This window comes from Polyergus mexicanus, unplaced genomic scaffold, assembly GCF_030449975.1.
Source record: "Polyergus mexicanus isolate NDT 795.1 unplaced genomic scaffold, iyPolMexi1.0 SCAF_68, whole genome shotgun sequence".
In the NCBI taxonomy this organism is placed as follows: domain Eukaryota; kingdom Metazoa; phylum Arthropoda; class Insecta; order Hymenoptera; family Formicidae; genus Polyergus; species Polyergus mexicanus.
The window spans coordinates 43,952-65,698 of record NW_027223388.1 but is presented as its reverse complement, the minus strand read 5'-3'; the positions used below and the strand labels follow the sequence as shown (position 1 = coordinate 65,698).

Sequence of the window (21,747 nt, the reverse complement as noted above, 5' to 3'; positions counted from 1 at the left end):
TAACCTAACCTAACCTAACCTAACCTAACCTAACCTAACCTAACCTAACCTAACCTAACCTAACCTAACCTAACCTAACCTAACCTAACCTAACCTAACCTAACCTAACCTAACCTAACCTAACCTAACCTAACCTAACCTAACCTAACCTAACCTAACCTAACCTAACCTAACCTAACCTAACCTAACCTAACCTAACCTAACCTAACCTAACCTAACCTAACCTAACCTAACCTAACCTAACCTAACCTAACCTAACCTAACCTAACCTAACCTAACCTAACCTAACCTAACCTAACCTAACCTAACCTAACCTAACCTAACCTAACCTAACCTAACCTAACCTAACCTAACCTAACCTAACCTAACCTAACCTAACCTAACCTAACCTAACCTAACCTAACCTAACCTAACCTAACCTAACCTAACCTAACCTAACCTAACCTAACCTAACCTAACCTAACCTAACCTAACCTAACCTAACCTAACCTAACCTAACCTAACCTAACCTAACCTAACCTAACCTAACCTAACCTAACCTAACCTAACCTAACCTAACCTAACCTAACCTAACCTAACCTAACCTAACCTAACCTAACCTAACCTAACCTAACCTAACCTAACCTAACCTAACCTAACCTAACCTAACCTAACCTAACCTAACCTAACCTAACCTAACCTAACCTAACCTAACCTAACCTAACCTAACCTAACCTAACCTAACCTAACCTAACCTAACCTAACCTAACCTAACCTAACCTAACCTAACCTAACCTAACCTAACCTAACCTAACCTAACCTAACCTAACCTAACCTAACCTAACCTAACCTAACCTAACCTAACCTAACCTAACCTAACCTAACCTAACCTAACCTAACCTAACCTAACCTAACCTAACCTAACCTAACCTAACCTAACCTAACCTAACCTAACCTAACCTAACCTAACCTAACCTAACCTAACCTAACCTAACCTAACCTAACCTAACCTAACCTAACCTAACCTAACCTAACCTAACCTAACCTAACCTAACCTAACCTAACCTAACCTAACCTAACCTAACCTAACCTAACCTAACCTAACCTAACCTAACCTAACCTAACCTAACCTAACCTAACCTAACCTAACCTAACCTAACCTAACCTAACCTAACCTAACCTAACCTAACCTAACCTAACCTAACCTAACCTAACCTAACCTAACCTAACCTAACCTAACCTAACCTAACCTAACCTAACCTAACCTAACCTAACCTAACCTAACCTAACCTAACCTAACCTAACCTAACCTAACCTAACCTAACCTAACCTAACCTAACCTAACCTAACCTAACCTAACCTAACCTAACCTAACCTAACCTAACCTAACCTAACCTAACCTAACCTAACCTAACCTAACCTAACCTAACCTAACCTAACCTAACCTAACCTAACCTAACCTAACCTAACCTAACCTAACCTAACCTAACCTAACCTAACCTAACCTAACCTAACCTAACCTAACCTAACCTAACCTAACCTAACCTAACCTAACCTAACCTAACCTAACCTAACCTAACCTAACCTAACCTAACCTAACCTAACCTAACCTAACCTAACCTAACCTAACCTAACCTAACCTAACCTAACCTAACCTAACCTAACCTAACCTAACCTAACCTAACCTAACCTAACCTAACCTAACCTAACCTAACCTAACCTAACCTAACCTAACCTAACCTAACCTAACCTAACCTAACCTAACCTAACCTAACCTAACCTAACCTAACCTAACCTAACCTAACCTAACCTAACCTAACCTAACCTAACCTAACCTAACCTAACCTAACCTAACCTAACCTAACCTAACCTAACCTAACCTAACCTAACCTAACCTAACCTAACCTAACCTAACCTAACCTAACCTAACCTAACCTAACCTAACCTAACCTAACCTAACCTAACCTAACCTAACCTAACCTAACCTAACCTAACCTAACCTAACCTAACCTAACCTAACCTAACCTAACCTAACCTAACCTAACCTAACCTAACCTAACCTAACCTAACCTAACCTAACCTAACCTAACCTAACCTAACCTAACCTAACCTAACCTAACCTAACCTAACCTAACCTAACCTAACCTAACCTAACCTAACCTAACCTAACCTAACCTAACCTAACCTAACCTAACCTAACCTAACCTAACCTAACCTAACCTAACCTAACCTAACCTAACCTAACCTAACCTAACCTAACCTAACCTAACCTAACCTAACCTAACCTAACCTAACCTAACCTAACCTAACCTAACCTAACCTAACCTAACCTAACCTAACCTAACCTAACCTAACCTAACCTAACCTAACCTAACCTAACCTAACCTAACCTAACCTAACCTAACCTAACCTAACCTAACCTAACCTAACCTAACCTAACCTAACCTAACCTAACCTAACCTAACCTAACCTAACCTAACCTAACCTAACCTAACCTAACCTAACCTAACCTAACCTAACCTAACCTAACCTAACCTAACCTAACCTAACCTAACCTAACCTAACCTAACCTAACCTAACCTAACCTAACCTAACCTAACCTAACCTAACCTAACCTAACCTAACCTAACCTAACCTAACCTAACCTAACCTAACCTAACCTAACCTAACCTAACCTAACCTAACCTAACCTAACCTAACCTAACCTAACCTAACCTAACCTAACCTAACCTAACCTAACCTAACCTAACCTAACCTAACCTAACCTAACCTAACCTAACCTAACCTAACCTAACCTAACCTAACCTAACCTAACCTAACCTAACCTAACCTAACCTAACCTAACCTAACCTAACCTAACCTAACCTAACCTAACCTAACCTAACCTAACCTAACCTAACCTAACCTAACCTAACCTAACCTAACCTAACCTAACCTAACCTAACCTAACCTAACCTAACCTAACCTAACCTAACCTAACCTAACCTAACCTAACCTAACCTAACCTAACCTAACCTAACCTAACCTAACCTAACCTAACCTAACCTAACCTAACCTAACCTAACCTAACCTAACCTAACCTAACCTAACCTAACCTAACCTAACCTAACCTAACCTAACCTAACCTAACCTAACCTAACCTAACCTAACCTAACCTAACCTAACCTAACCTAACCTAACCTAACCTAACCTAACCTAACCTAACCTAACCTAACCTAACCTAACCTAACCTAACCTAACCTAACCTAACCTAACCTAACCTAACCTAACCTAACCTAACCTAACCTAACCTAACCTAACCTAACCTAACCTAACCTAACCTAACCTAACCTAACCTAACCTAACCTAACCTAACCTAACCTAACCTAACCTAACCTAACCTAACCTAACCTAACCTAACCTAACCTAACCTAACCTAACCTAACCTAACCTAACCTAACCTAACCTAACCTAACCTAACCTAACCTAACCTAACCTAACCTAACCTAACCTAACCTAACCTAACCTAACCTAACCTAACCTAACCTAACCTAACCTAACCTAACCTAACCTAACCTAACCTAACCTAACCTAACCTAACCTAACCTAACCTAACCTAACCTAACCTAACCTAACCTAACCTAACCTAACCTAACCTAACCTAACCTAACCTAACCTAACCTAACCTAACCTAACCTAACCTAACCTAACCTAACCTAACCTAACCTAACCTAACCTAACCTAACCTAACCTAACCTAACCTAACCTAACCTAACCTAACCTAACCTAACCTAACCTAACCTAACCTAACCTAACCTAACCTAACCTAACCTAACCTAACCTAACCTAACCTAACCTAACCTAACCTAACCTAACCTAACCTAACCTAACCTAACCTAACCTAACCTAACCTAACCTAACCTAACCTAACCTAACCTAACCTAACCTAACCTAACCTAACCTAACCTAACCTAACCTAACCTAACCTAACCTAACCTAACCTAACCTAACCTAACCTAACCTAACCTAACCTAACCTAACCTAACCTAACCTAACCTAACCTAACCTAACCTAACCTAACCTAACCTAACCTAACCTAACCTAACCTAACCTAACCTAACCTAACCTAACCTAACCTAACCTAACCTAACCTAACCTAACCTAACCTAACCTAACCTAACCTAACCTAACCTAACCTAACCTAACCTAACCTAACCTAACCTAACCTAACCTAACCTAACCTAACCTAACCTAACCTAACCTAACCTAACCTAACCTAACCTAACCTAACCTAACCTAACCTAACCTAACCTAACCTAACCTAACCTAACCTAACCTAACCTAACCTAACCTAACCTAACCTAACCTAACCTAACCTAACCTAACCTAACCTAACCTAACCTAACCTAACCTAACCTAACCTAACCTAACCTAACCTAACCTAACCTAACCTAACCTAACCTAACCTAACCTAACCTAACCTAACCTAACCTAACCTAACCTAACCTAACCTAACCTAACCTAACCTAACCTAACCTAACCTAACCTAACCTAACCTAACCTAACCTAACCTAACCTAACCTAACCTAACCTAACCTAACCTAACCTAACCTAACCTAACCTAACCTAACCTAACCTAACCTAACCTAACCTAACCTAACCTAACCTAACCTAACCTAACCTAACCTAACCTAACCTAACCTAACCTAACCTAACCTAACCTAACCTAACCTAACCTAACCTAACCTAACCTAACCTAACCTAACCTAACCTAACCTAACCTAACCTAACCTAACCTAACCTAACCTAACCTAACCTAACCTAACCTAACCTAACCTAACCTAACCTAACCTAACCTAACCTAACCTAACCTAACCTAACCTAACCTAACCTAACCTAACCTAACCTAACCTAACCTAACCTAACCTAACCTAACCTAACCTAACCTAACCTAACCTAACCTAACCTAACCTAACCTAACCTAACCTAACCTAACCTAACCTAACCTAACCTAACCTAACCTAACCTAACCTAACCTAACCTAACCTAACCTAACCTAACCTAACCTAACCTAACCTAACCTAACCTAACCTAACCTAACCTAACCTAACCTAACCTAACCTAACCTAACCTAACCTAACCTAACCTAACCTAACCTAACCTAACCTAACCTAACCTAACCTAACCTAACCTAACCTAACCTAACCTAACCTAACCTAACCTAACCTAACCTAACCTAACCTAACCTAACCTAACCTAACCTAACCTAACCTAACCTAACCTAACCTAACCTAACCTAACCTAACCTAACCTAACCTAACCTAACCTAACCTAACCTAACCTAACCTAACCTAACCTAACCTAACCTAACCTAACCTAACCTAACCTAACCTAACCTAACCTAACCTAACCTAACCTAACCTAACCTAACCTAACCTAACCTAACCTAACCTAACCTAACCTAACCTAACCTAACCTAACCTAACCTAACCTAACCTAACCTAACCTAACCTAACCTAACCTAACCTAACCTAACCTAACCTAACCTAACCTAACCTAACCTAACCTAACCTAACCTAACCTAACCTAACCTAACCTAACCTAACCTAACCTAACCTAACCTAACCTAACCTAACCTAACCTAACCTAACCTAACCTAACCTAACCTAACCTAACCTAACCTAACCTAACCTAACCTAACCTAACCTAACCTAACCTAACCTAACCTAACCTAACCTAACCTAACCTAACCTAACCTAACCTAACCTAACCTAACCTAACCTAACCTAACCTAACCTAACCTAACCTAACCTAACCTAACCTAACCTAACCTAACCTAACCTAACCTAACCTAACCTAACCTAACCTAACCTAACCTAACCTAACCTAACCTAACCTAACCTAACCTAACCTAACCTAACCTAACCTAACCTAACCTAACCTAACCTAACCTAACCTAACCTAACCTAACCTAACCTAACCTAACCTAACCTAACCTAACCTAACCTAACCTAACCTAACCTAACCTAACCTAACCTAACCTAACCTAACCTAACCTAACCTAACCTAACCTAACCTAACCTAACCTAACCTAACCTAACCTAACCTAACCTAACCTAACCTAACCTAACCTAACCTAACCTAACCTAACCTAACCTAACCTAACCTAACCTAAACCTAGAACCTAGAACCTAAACCTAGAACCTAAACCTAAACCTAGAACCTAAACCTAAACCTAGAACCTAAACCTAAACCTAGAACCTAAACCTAGAACCTAAACCTAGAACCTAAACCTAAACCTAGAACCTAAACCTAAACCTAGAACCTAAACCTAAACCTAGAACCTAAACCTAAACCTAAACCTAATTTATTTTTTCGTTATATAGTTTAGTTTTTTTTTTTTTTTTAGCAGTACTAAACATAGCTTTTTTATATTAGTCTATACATATGCCAGCGCATGCGCATTGTGTTAAAAAAAAAAAAAAAAAAAAACTACACGAATTGTGAGAGCGAGAGGTTGATATACGTCTGTATGTTTTCGCCAGCGTTGAGCTTTGATTAGCGATATAGTAGTATTACATATGTGATGTTGACTGGCTAATTTTATGGAGCTTTGCCCGTCACTCTTACCGATCCTTAAATAATTGTTTTAAATAAATGCTTAATTATTAGTTAAAGTATGGTTTTGAAAAATGGCGGGACATCACGGTACATACGCAAATATGTATTAGGGCCGTGGCACATAAAAAAAAAAAAAAAAAAAGGACGTAAGCGAATTAACCAATCACAGTCGAACAGTAAGGCAGCTATATTGAAACGTAAGCTACGCTGAAAATTTCGTATAGTTGAAATTTTTAAGTCTTAAGTTTTACTGCTTAAGTTTTTTTTTTTTTTTTTTTTTTTTTTGTATGCCCGGGCCCTTACATACGCCGCCGTCGCTGGATTTCTCTACCATTGCGCTGCGCATGCGCGAGAAAGCGTCCCCGAATACGACGCTGCGTGGAATGAATCCAACATCGAACAGACTTAACGTGCTCGAACGAGAAACAAACGTCCATCCGAATCGGAGAGAGCGAAGAGAAAAGAATAATTCGAAACGTTCTATCTACTTCATGATGCTGATTGAACGAACGCTGATGTGTTGCTCGTACGACGAATGATTCTACGATGAACCAATATCGAGAAGTGAAATGTTTTAATTGCCACGGAGAGCGTCTTAACCTATTTTCGTTTGTGTCTATTTCGGAAAAATTATCGAGTGAGTTTAACCGCGTATAGAAACGTAGTGTAAGTTGTATCGAAAAACTACCCGCGTTATTATTTTGTACTTAAACTTTCGTATTTATCTCGTCACGTTTCTACCTCATTCCGACGTTATTATCTTTTTGGGATATTTAATTATGCAAATGTCACGTGGAAATGTATGTACGTACGTACGTATACGATATTTGTGATATTGGGATACCGTTAACCTGCCAAGTACGATATATCGGATAAATTTCCATTTTGAGTATTTTGTGTTGAGCGATTTATCGATTGCCAATTGCTTTTCATTTTTATATGAAATGTAAAGCTTTGAAAGTTTATTTACAAAGATGGATGAAAACGCATTGATGGTAAAACGATCTCTTCTCGTATATCCTATATGTAAAAAAAAAACATGATCTATTTAATAGAACTTCAGGGATTAAAGAATTATTATCGTTCCTAATATCACGTTAACATCACGTATATATATATATATACAATTTATATAAAATGATATTATTTCTAGCATTGCGCGCGAAACATGATGTCCAATGGCGTTTGGAACCCAACTAGGCGAATCCATGATGGTTCTATGGCGAATAATGTACATTACTCGACATCGTCGGCTTTGGATTCTCCGCTCATGAAGTTATCTTCGTATTTTCTGGCACTCCGACCATGGTCGCTAAGCGCATCGCTAATCCCAACGCTTCTCGGATCCGCGCTTGCGTATCGACTGACGGGTTTAGCGAGTTTTAGTTGGATATCGCTGTTCGTTATCGTACTTACGGTAGTTTGTGTACATGGTGCTGGTAATGTAGTGAACACTTATTTTGACTATGTGAAAGGTGTCGATAGCCGGAAAAGTGACGATAGAATTTTGGTAGATCATTTATTGTCTAAAGATGAATTAGTCTCGTTGGGAGCTTTTTTATACACGGCAGGCTGCTTGGGATTTGTCTTACTAGCGGCTATCTCCCCTGCCAAGATGGAACATTTAGCTCTCGTATACTTTGGAGGTTTATCCTCTTCTTTTCTCTATACGGGAGGTATAGGATTTAAATACATTGCTTTAGGCGATGTACTGATTTTAGTCATATTTGGTCCAATCTCGGTTCTATTCGCGTTCATGGCGCAAACCGGTTATGTTGAATTAGGAACCATTTATTACGCTATACCGCTCGCGTTAAACACTGAGGCTATTTTACATAGCAATAACACAAGGGATATGGACAGCGACAGGAAGGCAGGAATCGTGACGCTAGCGATTTTGATAGGTCATACCGCATCTCATGTTTTGTATGCTTTTCTACTGTTTACACCGTATATTATTCTCATTGTGCTGGCATTAAGATATTCGATATTGTTTTTACTGCCAGTCATCACTCTGCCGACCGCCTTTAAAATAGAAAAAGAATTCCGAAATCCGCATAAAATTCAAAACGTGCCTAAACGAACAGCCAGATTAAACATGTTTTTAGGTATTTTGTATGTTATCGCTTGCCTGTTTGTGAGCTCGCTTCCTTATCCGTAAACTATTTATTGTATAAAGGTTTGATATTAATCCTGGATTACTTTTCTTATTTAATAATTTATTTATTAATATTTCAGTGAAATCTCAAATTTGCAGTTTTATTCGTTTTACATAGATAGGAATTTTATTTGTTTTACTTACTCGTTACAATCGATATAATTATCTGTCATCTTATATAATACTAACTCATACTTATCTATAATTATTTTCTTCGTTCACACATGTCCAGGATTGATGTTACTAATGTCAAGTCGGAATTCGTTAATGTAATACATCAGCAGCTAATAAATTTTGTAATTTTATTGCAAATTCTCTCTAAACCCTTGCGAGTAATTATTTTCAAATTATAATTAGCGCGAGTAAAAAAAAACCGATTATTATTAAAGATGTTTTACCTCGAGTACAAACCGATTTATAGGATTTTGAATATGCGTGTGCGTTTGTCACAAAAATAAATTTCTGTGACATCTTGAATATTATTTTATAGTATATATTCTTATATGATCTTTTGTGATATTATAAACAAAATTTGCAAATATCAGCACTTTCAAAACAGAAGGAGAATATTATTCGTTTATATCTTTTGTCATTTCTCCAGCATTATTTAGATTTTTAGATCCTTACGAGCTAACTGAATTTTTATCAAAATCTTTCCAAGTTTAAATTTTTTAAATAAATTCTTGTATAAATCCTGTTTTAATGTGTATAATGTATATCGTATATCCAATAAATATGCTTAAATACGCTAATTTTGCGTATTTTGTTACATAGGTGCATATGAGGTATGTATACTTGTTTTGTTAAAACTTTAAATATGTTTGCATATTATTTATGTTATAATTTACATTTGCGTAATATACATACGTACATATTCACTGTAATTCACTTACAGAAGAAAGTCTATATTTTAGATGATAGTATTGGATATATCTATACATATTATGAGGTAAATAGTTCATATGAATATGTATTTTATTCTCGATATCAAATCTGCGTACTCAACATATGTGAAAATGTATGGCAATGTACTAATCCTTCAAATATCATTTTTATAAGGTAATCTGTCAAATAGTAATTGTTTATATTGCGCTAGTTCAATTCGATCAATCGATATCGAGGAAGAATATTTTAATACAAATTTCCAATTTTTCTCTTCTATCTTTTTATAACTTGTAAGACAACACATTAAGTAAACTTCATCTGAAATGATAGTTCTACTTTTTTTTTTCCCCAAAGTTTAATTTGCAAAAAGTCTTTCTTTTTCAAACGTTCTGTAACTCGAAAATAGTTTCCAGAATATTATTTACGAAGAATATTTTTTTCTGTTTTCTCTACGAGAATTTGCCGGTGTACAATATCAAATGACAATACTTTTCAGATCATAGAAAAATGATGTTTTGTTAAGAATATTTCTGTATCCTATAATTCTATGAATTATATTATATATTGTATGGAATAGTTGAATTGTGTGAATAATAAATTACTAAATATATAATATTTATATGTTCGTCTATAATATATAATTTCATAATATTTAAATAAAATTATAGCTGAATTTTGTTATGACATTTTATTTACATATTTTTAATGTCATGTGTGTGTGAGTGTACGCGCACACGCGCGCGTATGTGTTTGTGTGCGTAATTTAATTAGAAAATAATATTACAGTTATTCGTAGCACACTGACATATGTAAATATAATTCAAATATTGTGTATATTTGTATGTGTGTGTATATATAGACACACACACACACACATACATATATATATATATATATATATTTGTACATAATAAAACTTACAAAACCAAAATACTATTATAAATCATGCCATATATAATTGAATGGGAAAAAATCACGCATTTCTCTTTACAAAGTTTTCTTCATCAAACAAGGCATTCTTCAGTCTCTCTTCCAATAATGTATTCTCCGATTGTTGCGTTTGCAAACGGCTTTCTATCTCCTTAGACACAGAGTGTATCTCTATGATTCGAGCTTTGGTACTTTCACAAAATTCTGCTAATGAATCAAATTTTTCGTCTAATACACGATCATACAACTCGTTCGTCAATGTATTGAGTTTCTTTCTTTTTATCGCCGGTTCATTTAATATATAATTATTATCAAAATTTAATTCGTGCGACAGAAATTTTGTTAGTACGTTAGATTTAAACCACCATGGTAATGTCTGGAAATGTTTGATGTGATTTCTGTTATAAATGACTATTTGTTCGTCCAGAAGTTGTATTTTTTCTTTAACCACATGTAATAGTATGTATACGAAATTGGATAATTGCAAACTTCCTGAAGTAAGATATAAATTACTTAATATATCACAAAATACAATGTCACAATTTGAGTCGGATAGCACTTCTCTACAATATTTTATAATATATCGTCGTAAGTCTTGTATATCCGTTATTGGCCATGGTGCACTGAAGTAAGAAAATAAACACAAAAATATTAAAAGGCGTACAGTGATTTTTAATATATGTATGTTATAGATATCTTAATTAATATTATATTATAGATCGCGTACTTACTTCCATGGTGGTAACACAAAACTATTCATTGTGTTTTCTAATTTTGCTCTGTATTCGTCTTGTTTCCACGATTCGTCAAAATATTCATAACTGCATGGCATCATACTATTATTTTGAAGGAATTTTTTAAACTCTGGTGCGAAATTTGTATATAACATAGATTCTGGATCTAAAATTATGTCTATCAAATGATTTACAGCTTCATTGTGCAAATCAATTACAAAATTGGGATTTCTTAATGCATTTGACAATTGTTTATTGAACATAGCATCATCCAATATCCTGTAAATGATAATAATTAGATAATAATGAAATATGCGCAATACATGTTACACATACAAAGTATCTACTTAAACCTTGTAAAAAAAAAAACTCCCTGATCTTCCAGGTATTTAGGTTCAAAATTCTAGGTAAAGAGAATATTTTAAAGATTTTTTGATGCTTTCTAAAATAAGTTTTTTTCATTCTATACATTTTCTAATGCTTTTCACTCATACGAAAGAAAAACAAAGTCACTTAAGTTTCAAGTGCTAGATTTGCATATGTACTGAGAAAAAAACTGAATAGTTTTTGTAAGACAAACACTTATTTTTTTATCACTTAAAAATTACAATAAAAAATATGTACTGCACATTTTTTGTTAAGACATTGACTGTTTAAATATACACACACACACACACACACACACAGACAGTTCATAACAGTTAAATTATCGGCTTGATTGCCGACTGCTTAAAATATAAGAGTGAAAATATCAAAGAATTATAAAGAAATTTTTTAAGAAATACACAATCTCTATATAAAATGCAATAAGAATTTCCTGATTTTTCTAAGTAGAAAGAAAATCTCTGAAAATTTCAGGTTTTAAACTATTTTCCAGGGAGTAGACGCTTTATATACATAACACTGAAATATAATCAAAAATGAATATAAAAAAATTAAGAAAAAGAATATTACCTTAACCACAACTCTTCTGATAAATAAATGTTATATATATTATACAAGTAATCCTTTTCCAATGGAATTGGTGGTGATTTGTTCATTGTCAACCATAAAACTACACTTTGTATCAAATTTAAAATAATTTTTGTAGACAGATTTTCCTTGTACATAATTGTATATTCCAGTATATAACCAGATTCCAAGAGAGATTCCAAGACTGAGACAATATCGTCATTTTGAATTTTCAAATTTCCATTACCCAAGATTATAAAAGCAAGCGGCATAGGCATCAACTTGTGTCTTGATAATACAGTTTTCGTTAAACGTTTAGTAACAAATTCATAGTTTTCCGAAGCATCAGCAATAAATAGAAGCGCATCAGTACCGACTAAATTATGCTCACTGATAAAACCCTCGAGATGTCTTATACAAACATGTAAAGTTTCATAGGAATTTGGTCGATAAGTTTTTATAATAGGATCCATCGTAAAATCTTCGGGATATAAGTACTCATTTATCACTTTCTTGTAATGCCATAAAACAGTTCTATTGCTCAAATCCGGCCAGGAGATCACCAGTTTCCAGAATATATTAGTCAAAGGACCAATATCCAATAATCGTAGATTCTCTTTAATACCGGCATACACAATAATTTCGATTGGCGCAAGAGTTTTCATATTGGTTGTCTCATCCAGTTGACATTGTTTTTCGCGCATATTTTGTATCACTACTTCCTGTTCCTTGGAGTATAGCATTTTCGCGTTTTCCTCCACGGATTGTCTCTGCAACCAAACCGGTGTATTTTCCAATGCTTCTCTCTGTCGTTTTTTTCTCAATACGTACTGTTTCCAAGCATTGAAACACTTGACAACTACTTGATTTTTAATTCTTGACAACATGGCTTGTAACTTCCGCTGATTTTTAATTTCAGCAGTCAATGCTACATTACATATCTCGTGAATAATTTCGCCAGTCATATCGAAAAGAATTTTCTCGCTCAATGTGTCATATATTTTTATTCTTTCGACATTTTCTTTTGCAATGGCAGAGGAGAATTCGTACGCGATTTCCTTGTATAAGCTGTTGTAAATCTCTTCCGACTGTTCCTCGATTTGTTGCATTCTTCTCGCATGCTCCAACTTCTCCAATTTCGCTTTTTCAGCCTCCAAAATAGTTTGTCCATTTTGGACCTTCTGTTCTTCCTTAGGGGCGATAGTTCGTTTCTTTGTTATTTTATTCCCATCGCTTGCATTTGTTGAAAGTGGTGTGAGAAAATAATTGTTAGCGAAAACCATTGAAGAAGGCATAATATTTCTAATAAATATATCTTCCGATCTTATTCCTGAGACGACATTCTGATTTATGGCTGTTGCCGAGGGCGCAGCAGGTTCTACATTATGCGATGTTTCTAGTTGTTTTGAAAATGCGATAGGATCGTTAGTAAATGCATTATTATTATTAAAAATATTATTGCTACCAAAAATTTCAGATTGTTTAGCCTCAATCGTAGTATTTTCATAATGCATTGTACCAGTCATTGCATTTTCATTATCAGATTGCTTATCAAAAGCTACTTTTATTTGTGTGGTTGATGCACAAGAAGATTGAGGTTTATACTCAAATATATTTAATATTTTCTGTTTAAGCCCACTTTGTGCATAGGATGCATTTGATGTCATCATTTGGAAATCATTCGAAATGATTGATTCGGAAACTGATATAAGTTTAGGTACACTTGATACATTGTTTGTATTTGCAGACTGTTTTTTAACTTGGATAGGACGAACATCCTTTATGGTTTTCTGATTTTTGTCCCGGGTTGATGGCATCTTCTTTGTCTTTCTCTCCATGAATTCGTATGGATGTTCATATTCGTGTTGTCCTATAGAAGAGGCATCAGTATTTTGATCCAGGGCATTGATAGATTCAGGCATCAAATAACCATGTGCGTTAAAACTATCATGTGGTTTATGATCCTTGTAAGTCTTTTCTGGCATTTTTCCACCAGCAATACATTGTCCAATACTGAAATTTAACGCGATTCTCTTCGATTCTATCAAATTATAGGCCCTACCCTGTTGTATACTCCCTGCGGGCATGCTAAAGCTCCGACGATTGAAGAGAATGTTCAATTCGTCATTCGAAAAGTTCAGTCCTACTTGTTCACAGAAATATTTAGCTTCAGTTTCGTTTTCGAAGCCGAGAATGTCTATTAATTCGTACAACGGAAAAGCTGTCGAAGTACTTCTACAATACGCCTTCAACATTACCTTAAAAGCTTTCAGTCTAACTTGATTGAAATATCTTAATAAGATACAAGCATTCAAATAAGTCGTCTCTCGAACGAGTTTAAAGAATTTGTAGTAATTACTTGAATCCAGTGCAAAGTATATATTAATCGCAAATTGAATTTCTGGTGAATTTTGCACAGATTTCGGTAATTGTTGCAAGTCATATAGAAAATTACCATCATTTAAATTTAGTAAAACAATGTATGCTCTGAATTCTGATTCGTTTTCACAGGTGATACCTTTTAATCTCAAATCGTAATACATATATTTCAAGGTCTGCAGACATTTCGTTAAATTTTCCGTATTAATTTTCATGTCGAACACAGATGCGTCTTCTGCGCAAAGTCTCTCCGAACATACTATGTGAAATCTAGCGCATTGTTCGATCAATTCTACGCTTTCTACGCAACATAATTCCTGTTGCGTAATATCCTTCCTGATTCCTCTTGTTCTATCCCATAGAAAATGATACCATTCTGCCAGATTTGTGTCCTCCTGCTCACAGAGATCCATTATCTCGTGCAGCAAGTAGCTCATAGTCATTTTCAACGACTTCACCGGCCTTAATTCGTGGGGCATCGGTTCCTCTTGGTCCGCAGAAGATCTTGAATATTGCTTTATAGCCGTCAAGTGATTTATTTTGTATTCATTTCCCTCTAGCTGTTCATATGGCGCAATTTGCCTCTGCGATTCGCGCATAAGACGTTCTTTTTCTGGGCACATATCAGAGCAAGTTCCGCTAGTTACTTTAGCTGTTGCAAGCGAGGCTGGTTTAATTCGTTTTAATCTCATGAGACGATCCCTAGCTTCCAAAATCTTGTATTTATCTTCAGTCGTAAAAGCGACCTGATGTATTATATTATGTAAATCCTCTATAGAGGTATTAGGTAAAGGTTTAATTATCTGACTCTCTGTATCAAGTTTTTCAATCTTTGCAGCAGTTTTTTCAAATTTGGTTGCCATTTTCTCATGCAGCAACACCGTTTTTCCTGCAGATGCTCTAGCTTTTAATGGATATAATGCACCTGTATTATCGGATAGTTTAGCTTCCTTGTCAGAATGTAAATTATACTCTAAATTTGTCATGGCCTCTAATTCAAATTTAATCTCGTCGTCGGGCGCTTTAAGTAGATTTGTCACTATATTTTTATGCGAAATTTTTTTTTTAGTTGGCATTTTCACAGATGATTCCAATTTTGTCCATTCTACATGAAACTTCTCGCCCATGTAGTCACTACTGCCATAATATGCAGCATTTGCCTCCATTTTTGATGTATAAACTACTATGATTATACGTTTCCTTGGACGGATAGTTATTTTCACGATATTCCCATACTTTATGAAATATTCTTTTGCCGCTGTTTTAGTTAGCAAGGCATTCGGAACATTGGTACATGTTATCGAGTTGTCAATATTAATTTTAGTAGTATGCGATCTGGAATTTTTTTTCAGCTGTTCAAACGCTCCTGTATCCTTAAGAGCATTAGCAAACACATTAAATGTAGGTTTAAATGTGGATCTAAAAATTCTTGGCTTATATCTGTTTGATTTATTGGTTTGTAAGCTTGTATGACTTTCATCATATTGCGATAGTATTGTAGGTACAGCAAAGGTAAATATATTCTTCTTATTGGAATGGATGTCAGAAATATGATCCAATTCTATATCAAGATTAATAACTCTTGAAGGATGAGATATATTACTTGGTTTAGAAAATACAAAACGATTAGGAACCGTGCTCGCTTCGGAAATGTTAATTTCTACGTCATCCATTTCTTCTATTTGATTGAACATTTTACTTTTATCTTATTCCTACGACATACATATAAATATCACATCAAATAAAAATTTCTTCATCAAAATCTGAGTACCTGAGAATTCAACTAAATATATATTTACCTTTAGTATTTATTCATAACACGTGTAAGAACGAGACTTTATATATATATATATATATATATATCAATGTATTCTATAATTGCGCCTTTTCGTCTGTAACCAATCAACCAAACACTATCTATAATCAATTTGTAATTAACAATCGTAAATCTATTATTTTTTTTTTAGAAAATTAATATTCATTAATATGAACAATACAATAAATTTAGTTTGTTTTGCTCAGCGAGCTCCATACACATACATAGACATAGGCATAGACATATCAAGTACATAGCGAAGTCTTTTGCCTTTTTTTATGATAAGAAAAAAATTTACGAGAGTATGTTCAGAAATTCCACTTATAAGGTAAGGTCTGTTCTTTACAGCTGAACTGACTGCTCCAGTTCAAAGCCCATTCTTCTCCTTTCAATGGGGAGAAAAAAAAGATAAACTCTGAACCAGTGCAGCCAATTCAGCTGCAAAGAACAGACCACTTGTAGCACAGTATACTTATACCCGTATTCATAGTCCGTCCTTGAGGAATAAGGATTGCTTGTTCCTCGTTCCATGTTTCATAAACTTTCCTTGACCGAACAAGGAATCTTATTGGCTCCCTTATCTCAAGGAAGGTCACGAGCTTCCTTGAGGAGTGATGCGACTTTTTTAGCAGACGATACGCAGAATATAACCAAATATAACCTCCAAAAGTTAGTTTCGTTACATTTGTGGTTTTGTGGTTATTTGTTGTCGCGCTTTCAAACTGAAAGTGTATAAAGGAAAAAGGGATAATGGACAATGAATGTTTAAATGATTCTGACGATGGATTTGAAGACGAAAATCCAGAGAATCGGATTCTGTGGCGGATTCCGAAAAGATACATTCGCGATTGGGAAAATCCCGTAGAATTTTTTGAAGATACGAAAAAGTTTTCATATGTATTATATGAAATTAGTTGCAGGCAGCATAAAACGGTGCTGCCTCCAGTCGGTCACTAAAAATCCCTAAAATATTCCTTCCTTCTGAAAGGAAGACTCGAGGTCCATCTATGAAACAAGGTGGCCTTGCAGATTCAAGGAATCCTTCATGGAGGCTTCCTCCGTCCTTAAAATAATGAAGGACTATGAATACGGATATTATATACAGTAGGGACACACAGCGTCGACACCTTGGATCTTTTTCAGCCGATCTTTCAGTCGTCCGCCATGTCTTTAGGTTGCAGTACCGTATCAATAATATCGAAAACCTTTGTCACTAGTACATTTTTTTTAATTTTTACAAATTATAATAAATTTTTTTTGAATAAAAATCAGTTATTGGACAAAATGCAAAATCAGGAAGACGGTAACATAATTTTGCAAATTATGTTTCACTAGATGTAATCACAATAATGGAGATATACTAAGTTCTTTATGTTCAACGGGATTGGCGTGTCCATTAAAAATGGCCGTTTACGATGCGTAAGCAAATCTGCGCGGCTGATTTGAAAACAAAAGACTGTCCCTACTATATGTAAGCACCATAAATATTTAAGCGGAGGGGCATACACTTTTGCATAAGCGCATAATCACAAGCATAAGAAAATTGATTGGTCTATTTCCTTATGCACAAAATTGACCAATCAATTTCCTTCTGTTTATGATTATGCGCTTATGCAAAAGTGTGTGCTCCCCGCTATAGACTGGATTGAGCATGATGTGAGATAGACAAACGCGCGCCCCCTGTAGAAAGGGAGATACGGGCTCGTTCCCACTGAGCGCGTCTCGCGTCGCGTCACGACGCGACGCGACGGCAGTTCAAGACATGGCGTTTTTTGTTATTCACACTGAACGCGTCGCGGCAAATCAACGCATGCGCAGAATGTACTAGTTCGCCAGGTTATTGGTTGCAATAAATGTGAACATAACCTTTAAATTAAAATATAGTACAAATCTGATTATCTGTTTTCTGTAAAACAGTATATATGACCTAAAACAGTGTATTAAATATCGGAGACATACGATTGAAACAGAGTGAGTATAGTATGTATGTATGAAATTATGTTATTATCAAAATTTTTAAAGTTACTTTTTCTCCATTACTAATTATATCACAGCAAGTCAATCTGTTGTTTATTTTTATTTTTATGTCATTTGTATTTGTAGAATTATGGAAGCCCACAGTGAATGAGAATCCGAAAAACAATTATTTTCTATGCCAAGCACTATGCTGTTGCATATCATTATCATATCACTTACAAATGTCAGTTCTGTGTCGGTGGACATGGTGACCAACAATGGCAAACGCGAGAATGTCGAGCAACCAAACGAACCAAATCGACGCGTCGCGCAAGAAGGTCGCGTCGGAGATGATGCAATAAAACAGACGTTCTGATTGGCTATCTTGTAACGCGACGCATGACGCGACGCGAGACGCGCTCAGTGGGAACGAACCCTATATACTATATACTATAAAGGGAGGCTTTGCATATACCATATATCTACATGAAGCTAGCCGGCAGAAATTATTAAATATGATTATTTTTAACTTTTTTGAGTGTAATTTGTTTGCAAATCGTTTGTGATTAATTGTGAGTCTGTTTTTAACGTTTGTGACAAATTAGGTTTTTTGTAATTAATAATTTTAGTTTAGATGTCAGCCGATATTTTTTAGTAATAAACATTTTTTATGATAATTGATAACTGTAATCGACAGGAAATCGTTTGTGATTTACAAATATACCAAATTTTCTAATTATGTGCAAAATAAGTTTATCTTATAATTGTAGTGCGCATGCGCAAAGTATGTTCTGCAATTTTTGTTAAGCCCGTATCAGACTACATATTAAAGATTGAGATTCATAATTCAAGATTGAAATTTGACCAATCAGGATAAAGAAATTTTAGTCCCTTTTGTTCTGATTAGTCAAATTCCAATATTTAATCTTCAATTTTCAATTTTCAATGCGTAGTCTGATACGAACTTTAGGCCTATTGCACAATACAAAAGTACAGGCAATAGGAACAGAAAATAGAAATTATCCACCAATAGGAGCAGGGAACAGATATTATTCCCTGTTCCTATTGGTGGATATTTTTTATTTCCTGTTCCTATTGCCTGTTCCTTTGCATTGTGCGATAGACTTTATGTTCACGATTGGTTCTGATCTTGTTCCGCCATTTCATGGGTTTGCACCCTATGTATTTTATATGCTATGTGATATAAACATTCTAGCCTATCCTATCCTGCCGCTTGCCCTACCGTTAACCGCCACCGCCACGTACAATTTAATGTTGTCAAATCAACGAAGACGATAACACATGGGTCGAACAAAACGATATTAATTATATATTACATCCGTAAAAAAAATAAAATAAAAATGACCGTCACCAACAAGCATTCCAAGCTGTTTATATGCGCGATCGGTATATTTGTGTGTTATTTCTATTTCGGTATGTTGCAAGAGAAAATCACGCGCGGGCAATACGGCGACAGAGAGAATGGGGAGAAATTTACGTATATGTTTGCATTGGTTTTCGTCCAGTGTTTGGTGAACTATGTATTCGCTAAAACTATTCTGCTGACAGTGATGAAACAGGGCGAGGATGCTACGTCAACGCTGTATTACGTCCTGTCAGCTCTAACATATCTACTCGCCATGGTGTGCAGTAACATGGCATTGCAATTTGTCAGTTATCCAACCCAGGTGATTGGCAAAGCTGGCAAGCCTATACCTGTAATGATACTCAGTGTGCTGTTAGGAAAAAAAGTCAGTTTGATAAAAAATTCATATACCAAACTTCCATATTTATATGTATGTCACATTTTCCGCTGTCTTTAAATGTCACGTTTTTCTTTACAGATATATCCAATTAGAAAGTACATATTTATTCTATTAATAGTCATTGGAGTTGCGTTATTTATGTATAAAGATGGCAGTGTTTCTAAGAAGCAGTCAGAATCATATTTGTCAGTCGGAGAATTATTGTTGCTACTGTCGTTAACAATGGATGGGTTAACAAGCGCAGTGCAGGAACGAATGAGAACAGAATACAAGTCGAAATCGGGCCATATGATGCTTAACATGAATCTCTGGTCTGTTATTTTTAGTGGCACAGTGATTGTTATTTCTGGAGAGCTCTTTGAGTTTATTCATTTTCTACAACGATATCCCTTTACTATATGGCATATAACAACATTTTCCATAGCTGGCGCATTTGGACAATATTTCATATTTCTGACAGTAGCTGAGTTTGGTCCATTACCATGTTCGATTATAACCACTACTAGGAAATTTTTCACTGTATTGGGCTCTATATTAATTTTTGGCAATAATCTTTCTCCTAGACAATGGTTAAGTACATTTATAGTATTTTCAGGTTTATTTTTAGATGCTATGTATGGTAAAGATAAGAAAAGTATTGCAAGATAAAATGTGATAATTATTTCAATATTTACTTACGCAATTGTTTAAATATTTAAATATATACTTCCAACATTTAAGTTATTTTTTGTATCTAAAACATATATATATATATATATATAAAATTTATATATATATATATACACACACACACACACCATATATATATGTATGTGTGTACTAAAAGTAATATATATCAGAACATATATATATATATATATATTAAACTGTATAAATATATACAGACACAGTAACATATTAATTAATATAAAAAATATTAAATTGTTATTTTTCTCCATTTACATTTTTATAAGCAATTAAAATAATTATTATAAGAGTTAAGAATTTTTATAAGAGTTTTGTGAGAATATAAGTAATTTTCTGCAATTGCATATAAAATTAATGTCCAATATCAAGGATACTGAAAAATAGATGTATATGCTTGTAATATTTTGAATAATTCTTTTTTTATCTTATCTATTAATAGTTTTCTATATATAAATTTAAAAATCACTAATATTGAAAACGATATTTGTATTAGTTAATAAATTGTATAATTTGGTATTAAGGCTTTTAATTCTTCATATTGTATTATAATACCAGAAACAAGAAATCATATAAGATTCTTTTCTTGTATATATTGAATTAACATTATGTTCTGCGCATTACTATATTTTTAATATAAATTATATCATAATTATAAATATTCTATACTAAATACTAAAAAGAATGAAATTTGCAGAGCTTTTCCCATTTTCAAAATAAATAGTAAAATAAGTCAGATGTGGGGGGGGGGGGGGGGCTAAAGATTCATATACTATGCTGGATCTCTTTGCTAATAACTCATATATTAATAAAAATTAGTTTTAACCATCTTCAGTGTTACAATTAAATCGCATGCAATTGTCTACATTATAAATTTAAAGATTTTAAAGATGTAAAAATAATTATAAG

General features: G+C 34.8%; 3 protein-coding genes across 7 annotated transcripts; 2 read left to right on the top strand and 1 right to left on the bottom strand.

The window, feature by feature from the left end:
• Nucleotides 1-6,985: 6,985 nt before the first annotated feature.
• On the top strand, nt 6,986-10,486 carry Heix (UbiA prenyltransferase domain-containing heix). Of its 3 annotated transcripts, none has more exons than XM_070314868.1 (2): nt 6,986-7,216; nt 7,733-10,485. In XM_070314868.1, exon 2 carries the CDS (start codon nt 7,748-7,750, stop codon nt 8,738-8,740), a length of 993 nt encoding a protein of 330 aa, XP_070170969.1. In that variant the 5' UTR covers nt 6,986-7,216; nt 7,733-7,747; the 3' UTR covers nt 8,741-10,485. The 3 variants fall into 3 exon arrangements, with proteins under 3 accessions (XP_070170969.1, XP_070170968.1, XP_070170967.1); XM_070314867.1 differs by lacking the exon at nt 6,986-7,216 and adding an exon at nt 7,227-7,383 and having other exon boundaries at nt 7,733-10,486; XM_070314866.1 differs by lacking the exon at nt 6,986-7,216 and adding an exon at nt 7,375-7,437 and having other exon boundaries at nt 7,733-10,486.
• Nucleotides 10,169-16,465, bottom strand: Xmas (RRM_XMAS2 and SAC3_GANP domain-containing protein xmas). 2 transcript variants are annotated; one of them, XM_070314864.1, is made up of 4 exons: nt 16,416-16,465; nt 12,241-16,328; nt 11,284-11,565; nt 10,169-11,175 (listed from the first exon to the last, which is right to left on the bottom strand). In XM_070314864.1, the coding sequence occupies exons 2-4, from the start codon at nt 16,308-16,310 to the stop codon at nt 10,596-10,598; spliced, it is 4,932 nt and encodes a 1,643-aa protein (XP_070170965.1). In that variant the 5' UTR covers nt 16,311-16,328; nt 16,416-16,465; the 3' UTR covers nt 10,169-10,595. The 2 variants fall into 2 exon arrangements, with proteins under 2 accessions (XP_070170965.1, XP_070170966.1); XM_070314865.1 differs by lacking the exon at nt 16,416-16,465 and having other exon boundaries at nt 12,241-16,365.
• Nucleotides 16,466-19,609: 3,144 nt separating this feature from the next.
• On the top strand, nt 19,610-20,967 carry Meigo (Solute carrier family 35 member B1 homolog meigo). 2 transcript variants are annotated; one of them, XM_070314874.1, is made up of 3 exons: nt 19,610-20,139; nt 20,233-20,465; nt 20,579-20,710. In XM_070314874.1, exons 1-3 carry the CDS (start codon nt 19,750-19,752, stop codon nt 20,619-20,621), a joined length of 666 nt encoding a protein of 221 aa, XP_070170975.1. In that variant the 5' UTR covers nt 19,610-19,749; the 3' UTR covers nt 20,622-20,710. The 2 variants fall into 2 exon arrangements, with proteins under 2 accessions (XP_070170975.1, XP_070170973.1); XM_070314872.1 differs by having other exon boundaries at nt 20,233-20,967.
• The last annotated feature ends 780 nt before the right edge of the window (nt 20,968-21,747 follow it).